The 10,000-nt window shown below is 38.2% G+C and overlaps 2 protein-coding genes across 3 annotated transcripts in view; one reads left to right on the top strand and one right to left on the bottom strand.

Moving 5' to 3' along the window:
- neil3 (nei-like DNA glycosylase 3) overlaps positions 1–2,881 on the top strand; it is a 6,439-nt gene extending 3,558 nt beyond the window's left edge. The window contains exons 5-10 of one of the 2 annotated variants that reach the window (XM_026910672.3): positions 5–79; positions 300–466; positions 571–740; positions 1,220–1,586; positions 1,677–1,824; positions 2,411–2,881. In XM_026910672.3, coding sequence (XP_026766473.3) covers positions 5–79; positions 300–466; positions 571–740; positions 1,220–1,586; positions 1,677–1,824; positions 2,411–2,569 — 1,086 coding nt within the window. In that variant the 3' untranslated portion in view covers positions 2,570–2,881. Of the gene's footprint in view, positions 1–4; positions 80–299; positions 467–570; positions 741–1,219; positions 1,587–1,673; positions 1,825–2,410 lie in introns of both variants that reach the window. The other variant, XM_026910671.3, reaches the window with a different exon arrangement.
- A 305-nt stretch (positions 2,882–3,186) lies between these two features.
- The window catches only part of aga (aspartylglucosaminidase), a 7,433-nt gene continuing 619 nt past the window's right edge, over positions 3,187–10,000 (bottom strand). Inside the window, exons 2-9 of the mRNA XM_026910669.3 lie at positions 8,196–8,349; positions 7,650–7,762; positions 7,039–7,151; positions 6,340–6,448; positions 5,905–5,980; positions 5,551–5,658; positions 4,917–5,050; positions 3,187–3,405 (exon numbers count right to left, since the gene is read on the bottom strand). Of these exons, the coding sequence (XP_026766470.3) occupies positions 3,305–3,405; positions 4,917–5,050; positions 5,551–5,658; positions 5,905–5,980; positions 6,340–6,448; positions 7,039–7,151; positions 7,650–7,762; positions 8,196–8,349 (908 nt within the window). The 3' untranslated portion in view covers positions 3,187–3,304. The remainder of the gene's footprint in view (positions 3,406–4,916; positions 5,051–5,550; positions 5,659–5,904; positions 5,981–6,339; positions 6,449–7,038; positions 7,152–7,649; positions 7,763–8,195; positions 8,350–10,000) is intronic.

The following is a 10,000-nucleotide window of genomic DNA, read 5'->3' as shown; positions in this document are numbered from 1 at the left end:
GCAGGTGAGTGAGCTGAAGACGGAACTCGTCCAGCACCTGGTGAAAATGACGCGGGAGTTCACGCTGCTCTTCTACCAGGTGTGTGATTTCCTGCGTTACTCTCTAGAGGCTCAGTGATGTGATGAATTCCTGATGATGAGTTTTACTGCATCACGATATCGGATTATTTTCACATAAACCTTATTTAACACTGCAGCAACGTCTCAGGTTCAGAGAACGTTTTTGTGACATCATCTATCCTGGCAGAATAATTTCAGAGTTTCTGATGCGTCATAAACTCTTTATTCCTCCGCGTCAGTGTCGTAAACGCGGCTCGGCGCTCTATAAGCACTGTAAGGTGTACAAGCGCTCCAGCTGTGGTCAGTGCAGTGCTGCCGTCACCGTGTGTCGCTTAGGGAACGATAACAGGATGACGTACTTCTGCTCACGCTGCCAGACTAAAGATCCGACTGAAATCGACATCAGGTGAGACCTTCTCTGTTCAAAATGGCTCCCTACTCCCTATTAAAGCTCTAAATTCTGTAAAAACACACACACACACACACACACGATGCTCTGTGTTGTAACAGTAAACTCCCCAGTCTCAACACTTTACCGAGATGGACGAGTCAGAGATCCGTGCAGGACGTCGACTGTGTCGCCACAAAAGAGGAAGAAGAGTGGTCATGTGACCTTTGCACGCTGGTTAACCGACCAATCGTCAAGTTCTGTGAAGCGTGTATGAGTCCTCGACCTCTGGGTGAGTCTCAGAACAATTCAGAAGATGCTGCCCCTGATGCTGAGACGTAGCCAATCAGACTGTAGTTCCCGCCCATAATGCCACGGTTACCAATCAGATCTCAGTTCCCGCCCCATCGTTGCTGAAACCAATCAGATCTCAGTTCCCGCCTCCAATGCTGTTGTAACTAATCAAACTGCAGATCCTGTTCCTGTCATGGTGTAACCAATCAGATCTCAGTTCCTGCCCCATTGTTGCTGTAACCAATCAGATCTCAGTTCCCACCCCTATTGTCATTGTAACCAATCAGATCTCAGTTCCCGCCCCATTTTGACTGTAACCATTTTATCCCAAACTTAAGTGATGTTTAAAAAAATAACTGAATAATTTCCAAATATTAATTAAATAATAAAATAGACTAACACAGTCACTCATTCACAAACTCCTCTGTAACGGAGACTAAAAACTCTCTCGTCTTTTCCTCCTCTCGCTCTCTGCAGCTCGTACAGACGCAGTGAAGGATCCTCCCTTCTTTAGTGCACTTATCCGCTTCCCTCACAACACTTTCTCCAAACCGCAGCAGGAAGTGAAGCTCCACCGCAGAGCTGCGTTCGGGAACACCACCCTCGTCCTGTCTGACCTCGGCCCCGGACCCGCTACGCCTCCGAGTCACGCCAGCGGCCGCAGGAGCGGCGTAGGGCTAGGGAGCGACTCCAGCACTGCTGGGATTGGGACACAGCCCGCAGGAGCTCATATCAGCAAACGAGCCTCGCCTGGATTTCCCAGCATTCCTAGCAAGAGGAGGAAGACGGAGAGTGAACGTCTGACAGGAGGACAGCAGCAGGATGAAAACCAGCACACGTCAAGGTGAGGCTGTGTTTAAATCACCTGTAGTGTGCACTTCTTTCTGTAATCTCTCCGTTTTAAAACAATTCTGATTCTGTCTCATTCCAGCAGTGGCACTACTTCACTACCCACAATCCCTTGCTGCACCACTCACCGCCGTCCCGGCGTCCTCAGGGTGGTCACTAAAGAGGGAGAGAATAAAGGCAGGCACTTCTACACCTGCGCCCTTCCCCGAGGCTCCCAGTGTAACTTCTTTGAGGTAAAAAAAAATTTGATTACTTTAAATTTCAAGTAAAGATAAAGACAAAAAATAGAAATCAAAACATTAAAGATGAATAAAGGAAAGAATTCTTGAAGGAAAAATGAATATATGTATCTTTTGGTTGTATAAAGCACAGTAACATAGCAGACGCTTCAGCGCCTCCTAATGCTGGAGTCTATTTAGTTTTTGTCCTGTTAGAGTTGCCGTAGTCCAGCAATGTTTTGTATCGGGGGAAAAAAGTCTGACTTCATCTGAAAGTCGTTATAGTGAAGCGTTTAACACTGAAACGTTATAATTCTCTTCAGAAAGCAAGAGCAATAATTAACATGAAGGTTTTTATTAAAATAAAATGAAATAATAAACGATTTGCTTTAAGAGCCGCTGAGACAGAGAGTGCAACAAGCCAACATTTTAAAAAGCAAATAACGAGATAAATAATGCAAGTTATACAAAAGCCCTAAGTGTTTTTATTTGTCTTTTTATTTTTCCTCATGAGTAACATCTACTCTAAAATCATTATTTTACAAATATTTTATTTTATTTATTTTTGTCCTGAACGTTTTTTTGTCCTGTGTCGTGGCAGTGGGCTGATCTGCACTTCCCCACGTGTCATCACGCTAAACGCACCCTGATGAGAACCGTCCTGAAGCCGGGGCCGAATAACGGGCGACGTTTTTACGTCTGTCCGCTGAAACAGGGGAAACAGTGCGAGTTCTTCCAGTGGGCGGAGAAAAGCTCGTGAGCCAATCAGCTGCTCACACGTCACACGTCATCACACACAGTTACACCCGGCACTGTGGGTTATTTTATTATAAACATTTCATTTAAATATGCAAAGATAAATCATTTCTTTTTTAATGTAGCTGCTTTCTTTGGTTCCATTTAATCAAATATAGATAAAAAAATTCAACACTTTTCATTACATTAATAAAAAGGTTCTTTAGGAATGCAAGTTATATTTGTATACAATAATTATTTACATTTTCCCCCAATTTCTGGAAGTTTTTACATTTTCTGAATACATAATCTACATTTTTATTTTTGAAATAGATTGATTTAATTTTTGGGTAAAAAAAAAAAAAGAATGTAAAGAATTATTTTTATCCACAGTAATAAAAAGGTTATTTAAAAATTAAATGTACATTTGTATGCAAAAATTCTTAATTTCATTTTGCCAGATTTCTAAAGTAGACTTTTCAAATGGCGTAAATACACATTTACATTTAATAAAATATTAATATTTAATATTAGCAGCTTCTCTTTATGTTCATGTGCTGTAGTTTTGTATTAAATCAGTGCTTCAGGTTGAAGGGATGAACTTTCTCTGATTCTTCAAATAAAGAAATTTTCCTCTTTGAGTCTGAAAAAAAATATTTATTAAAACTTCAACAATCTGTAATAATTAAACTACGACCCCTGCGGCGCTGAACTGATTCCAGTGTTTGCTCAGGAACGTGTGTTGTGTGTAAAATCAGCGCTACACACAGTCGACTTTGTGCAGCTGAGGTCTGTTGCTCTGTGGATTAAACACCGTGAAGGGAAACTGCGAGAAGCCCGAGACTTTATTACACGCTGCACCTTTAAACGAACAAACAACAACAACGATATTAGAAAACGACATTTATACCGGAATAAACAAACACAATTCTTTATTTATTCTTTAATAAGATTTACATATTCCAAATGATGAAAAAAAAAAAACACTGCTTTATTAACTTTAATTATTATTTAATTATTTAAAGAAATCAGAGGACTTTTCCTGCTGTAATATAATTTTCCTGTTTTTATTTTAACAGGAAAGACGTTTTATAAATTACAAATTCGCCGTAAATCCTTCAGCACGGAGTGTTTTACATTTAATTATCTAAAGAAATACAGATTTTTTGTTAAAATCTCTAAAAATTAAATATTTATTATTCTTAAATAACTGTGAATCCTTAGAGTTTTTTTTTAGTTTAATAAGTAGTTTAATAAATTTAAAAGTTTTACTGAAGCAACTTTTAATTTTTCTTTTTCTTTTTTTTTCTGTAAATATTAAGGTATGAATTTTTTTTCTGTTTTTGACGTAAATGATGAAATATTAACTTTCTTTTATAATATTATTAAACAATGGCTCTTAAATAGTTCTTAACAGTTATGTAAGACCTTTTTTGTTTTTTACTTTCATAAGCTACCAGTGAGTGTTATAAGTCAGCTAGCGTTGTGTTTATTTTGTCTTTTTTTATAGTTTTAGTGACAAAAACCACCTGAAAAATATAATTTTTTTTATTTTTAAATATATAAATTAATTATTGTTAAGTGATATTCATTTTAAATTTTTTAAAAATAATTTTATTAACCCACTGAGAGTCCTGAAAGATTATTTAAATATAAAATTAGTGTATTTATATACAGTATACATACAGTACAATGCAGTCATTATTTTATTCATAAATTAGCAGCTTTCACAGAAAGTTTTATTCTTCAGCTCGCTCACGGTTTTAAATAATTAATAAATGTTTATTTAAATAAAATCTAACGTTCATTATTGATGACTTAATTTAGATTACTGCAGTAGATTTATCTCTGAGTAGCAAAATAAAAAAGTACAAAATGAATTTTTTAAAAATATATCAGTTATAATCAGTTATAATCAGTTAACCTAATATTTATTAAACATTTATTAAATTTCTTAATAATATTTTTTAAAATAATTAAACAGGTGCGGGTCGTTAAAGGCTATTATATTACATACTGAAATATTTATACTCTATATACACAATGTGTTTATTTTTAAACTCATAAATGAGTCATTTATTTAATCTTAACGTAAACCATAATGTAATCAGGAAAGATTTTTTTTAATATTTAAAAAAATAAATTTAGATTTTTATTTATTAGTTATTTATCTAAATAATACCTAAAGCACAGATTATTGTTGACTTCATACCTGAACATAACTTAATTTTAGAACATTTTTTTTTTTACTTTAGTTCTATAATAAGACTTTAAATGGATAATGATATGCGCATATTTTAAAACGTCGGCTCTGATTTATTTCCTTTAATTCTCTAAACGCGTGTGAACCACAGTAAGAGTGTTAAACTCACCGAATCCGCCCGTGCGGTTGGCACAGATGATTGCCCCAAAGACTTGTGGGTAATGCTTCTTGATCCTGTAGATGGCGGTTTCACAGGCGGCGGTGGGTTCGACTCCTGACCTCATCAACTCCACCGCTAAAAAACTGTCAACAGTCACACGAGTAAAAGCGTCAGGTGGAGACGTTTCACATTCCACCTGCTGTTACATCTGAGATTAATAATCTTATTTATTTAAAATTCAGTCATATTTTTTAACAACTTCACCACTATATATTTATTATAAATATCAAAAATATTATCAGTGATATTTTCAGTGTCCTTAAAGAGGCAACTGTCATTTACCTTCTAATTAGCAAGTCATTAATTAATATTTTATTTGTTTGTTTAGATTTATTTATTTATTTATTTATAAATGTTATTTCTGTATTTATTTGCCTCAAATACATTAAATTTAATTACAGTTAAATATTCAGTATAATATTTTGATATCTGCTCCACTTAAGATAAAATAAAAGCTTGTTAGTCAGAAATTAATTCTTTATCTTTAAATGTAATTCATTTTAATTAAACTTTGGGAGGAATGTCAGGAAGTGAGCAGTGCATTATGGGTAAGTTGTGCTCCTAAAGTTACACAGCGAGTTACCTGGGCAGGAAACGCATCATGAGGTCGCCATCACCTGTCGCTGCAGCGCCCCCTACTGCACTGTCTGCGTACGCCCCGGCTCCTGCTATCGGAGAATCTCCAACACGGCTGCAGAAACACACGTATGATAATAATAATATAAATATTAACAAATCGTTCACATTTCCAACAATCTGAATTAACAATCCGAAATAAAGGATTGATAAAATATTTCTGATAAAGCACATTAATGCAATGAATGAAAAAACAATCATGAATTAACTGTAAATGTATGAACATTACTATAAACAGTAAAATAAGATCAATTTTTAAAATTAATTTGGTCAATTTTTAAATTTATTTTCTTTCACTCACCCTGGAACTTTATGGCTCGCTCCGTTGGTAGACGTCGCTGCAACCACCTGGCCGCTGCGTCCAATCACAATCATTCCTAATCAAAACAAGAAAAACAAAAATAATTCAAAATGATTTGGAGTGAACTGGAGTGATTCAGAATTATCTTAAATGATTCAGAGTGATTTGGAGTGATTCGGAATGATTCGGAATGATTCGCAGTGATTCGCAGTGATCTTAAATGATTCAGAGTGATTCGCAGTGATTCAGAGTGATTCGTTCACTACAGCATCACTTTACGTCTCCATCCTAAAGTCCAGAGCACAACATAAGTTCTGATGCTAGTTATTTGATGTTAGAGTGTTTATACAGTGTGCGTGTGTGTGTGTGTGTGTATGTGTGTGTGTGTGTGTGTTTATCTCCAGTACGTCAGAATGAATGTAACAGTATTGTTACCGATGGTATCGTGGGAGCGGAGGTTAATTAATCCTCGCTTCTGCCTCGGCTTCACTTCAGCTCGGGGTTTATACGGCCCACATGACACGGAAGGATCCGGGAAAACGTTCTGGAAATTCAGAGAAAAAAATCTAATCCAAATCCAATTCCCTGCTTTTTTTTTTTTTTTTTTTTTAAGAATACACAAAGTATAAAAACTAGTTTTTTATTCACATCATTAGCACATAAAAGTGCATCAGTCATTATTTCCTCATTCTTCTCTTGTTCCTAAACCCGATTTTTCTTTCTAAATTTATATTTTAATTCATTTTTTTCAATGTATGTTGATCTTTTCTTCTTGGCTTAGTCTGTATTCATATATTAATCTTTAGAATTGATTTCAAATTATTTTTAAAACTCCTATATATTTTTAACATTACATTTAAATTACTACTCTTATCGTTATACAAAATTCATTTCTTTAATTCAAGAGTTTTTAATAAATAAATCTTTTTAATGCACATTTGAAGAATTCGAGCATTTTGAGGCACTTGGTGTGTACTGTGTGTAAACCGGCACTGTGTCCTGAGATGTAAATAAACGCAGTAATTTAAAAAAGTCCTGGTTAATAATACGATGAAGGAATTTTGCGTTATTGTGTTATGTTTCTCTCTGATTCATTTTTAAGGATATTTCTGCAATCTGTGCTCGTTTGCTCACCTTCCTGTAGTTCGGTTGGCATTTCTGACTCAGCCACTGTGAGAAAGTGTTCATCGAATAGTTAGTGGACAAACTTTCAGCTTTGAAGCCCATGTCCTGAGCAAACTCTGTCGCTGCATGGAGAAAAAAAGAAAAAAAAAGGGGGGAATATTAGACTTTCAGTGGCAGGAAACACTATTCGCTGTAAAACAGGGACTAAATCTTAAATAAATCTTACAAAAAAGTTAACAGAAAAGAAGTTAAATGTGTCATACACACTTCTAAATCTCCCCTAATCCGGTTAAATCTATAAACTAGTGCACTGTATACACAGAGAGCAGGAGTCACTGGAATTCTGGATCTTTTCACTGAGTCAGTTCTTATGATTCAGTTCACTGAGTCGACTCTTTCGGCTCCCAAACGACTCACTGTACATTTCAGACAACAACGGACAATCTTTTGACCTGCGTTTGTTCTTCTTTGGCTGAAATTGTCTTAATTAGACTCAAACTTCTAATTAAGAATGTTATTGTGCTTCATTAAGAAGACTCTTAATAATTTAATCGCGTTTTGATTAACAGCTCTGTCTGTATATAAAATAGAGTTTATGAATGAATATGATGTCACGTTACCTGATTCTCCCACTAACAACGTGTGATGCGTGTGCTCCATCACGGCTCTAGCCACGCCCACTGCGTTCTTCACCCTCCTCAGATCTCCCACCGCTCCCACCTCCATCGTATCACTGAAGAGCACAAACAATGTAATTTTTATTATTTTTTTTTTAGTGTTGCTGTGATTGACAGGGGAGAGAGAGTAAGCCCCTCCCACCCGGAGCACACAGACAATTTTGCGCTCAATTTTGCGCCGCTCGGGAGCACGGAGAGCAAAGTTGGAGATTGGTCAGAAGGTTACAAAAGCTGATTTTTAAAAAATATACGCAAAACATTTCTCCCTTTTTGAGAAGGCTGTTAGCAAGCTCATTAATATTAATGACCACCAAGGTTAGTTTTATGAATGTTAATGACTAGTGGGTGGGTCTTAGTGAAAATGTAGAGTTTGAGAGGCAGAAAAATACTTACTATGATTTATTATTTATTTATAGACATGATTTTCAGATTAAAAACACTAGAGATGTGATTCAGAAATATTCCTGTAATAAAAGCCGAACTTTTTACCCGTTCATGATGAGGGCGTCCAGCGTGGTCTCTCCTGTCTCGTCAGGATGTCCGCCGAAGCCCACGCTGCCGTCACACTGCTCCTCTTCACACGCAGCGCATCCTCTCTGTACGGCGTCGAGCGGAGACGCACCGACCTGCAGGGAGCGCCACGCTGGACACGCCCAACACACACACACACACACACACGCACACACACGCATACACACGCATACACACGCATACACACCCAACACACACACACACACACACACACACGCCCAACACACACATACACACCCAACACACACACACGCCCAACACACACACACACACCCAACACACACACACACACACGCCCAACACACACATACACACCCAACACAAACACACACACACGCCCAACACACACACACACACCCAACACACACACACACACACACCCAACACACACACACACACACACACACACACCCAACACACACATGACAAAGTGTTCTGTTCCTTTTACACCTGAGCAATTTTCCAACGATTATTCCTACAATTATTGTTTTATTAAGTAATGACACTTGGTACTTTTTTATACATTTATAGTTGCATTTCATTATTTTCTATTCTACTAAAACTCTACAGCTTCAGAAAATCTTCCTTCCTGATATGCAAATGATCACGACGATCCAATGAATATGCAAATTAGTCTCAGACGTCATCTGGCGACTTCTAGCGACTTTCTGAGCTCGAGTTATCTATTTTCCCCTGAAACTGATTCACCTGATCCACTCTCACCTGATTCACACGATCCACTCTCACCTGATCCTCTCTCACCTGATTCACACGATCCACTCTCACCTGCTAATGATTCACCTGATCCACTCTCACCTGATTCACACGATCCACTCTCACCTGATCCACTCTCACCTGATTCACACGATCCTCTCTCACCTGCTAATGATTCACCTGATCCACTCTCACCTGATTCACACGATCCTCTCTCACCTGATCCACTCTCACCTGATTCACACGATCCTCTCTCACCTGCTAATGATTCACCTGATCCACTCTCACCTGATTCACACGATCCACTCTCACCTGCTAATGATTCACCTGATCCACTCTCACCTGATTCACACGATCCACTCTCACCTGATTCACACGATCCACTCTCACCTGATCCACTCTCACCTGCACACGATCCACTCTCACCTGCACACGATCCACTCTCACCTGATCCACACGATCCTCTCTCACCTGTAACACGATCCACTCTCACCTGATCCACTCTCACCTGATTCACACGATCCACTCTCACCTGCACACAATCCACTCTCACCTGCTAATGATTCACACGATCCACTCTCACCTGTACACGATCCACTCTCACCTGATTCACACGATCCACTCTCACGTGATTCACACGATCCACTCTCACGTGATTCACACGATCCACTCTCACGTGATTCACACGATCCACTCTCACCTGTACACGATCCACTCTCACCTGCTAATGATTCACACGATCCACTCTCACCTGATTCACACGATCCACTCTCACCTGATTCACACGATCCACTCTCACCTGATTCACACGATCCACTCTCACCTGCACACGATCCACTCTCACCTGCACACGATCCACTCTCACCTGTACACGATCCACTCTCACCTGCTAATGATTCACACGATCCACTCTCACCTGATTCACACGATCCACTCTCACCTGATTCACACGATCCACTCTCACCTGATTCACACGATCCACTCTCACCTGATCCACACGATCCACTCTCACCTGATCCACTCTCACTTGATTCACACGATCCACTCTC

The sequence above is a fragment of the Pangasianodon hypophthalmus genome, chromosome 7 (genome assembly GCF_027358585.1).
Source record: "Pangasianodon hypophthalmus isolate fPanHyp1 chromosome 7, fPanHyp1.pri, whole genome shotgun sequence".
Lineage (NCBI taxonomy): Eukaryota > Metazoa > Chordata > Actinopteri > Siluriformes > Pangasiidae > Pangasianodon > Pangasianodon hypophthalmus.
The sequence above is the reverse complement of the archived record's forward strand: the minus strand, read 5'-3'. Positions and strand labels throughout refer to the sequence as shown.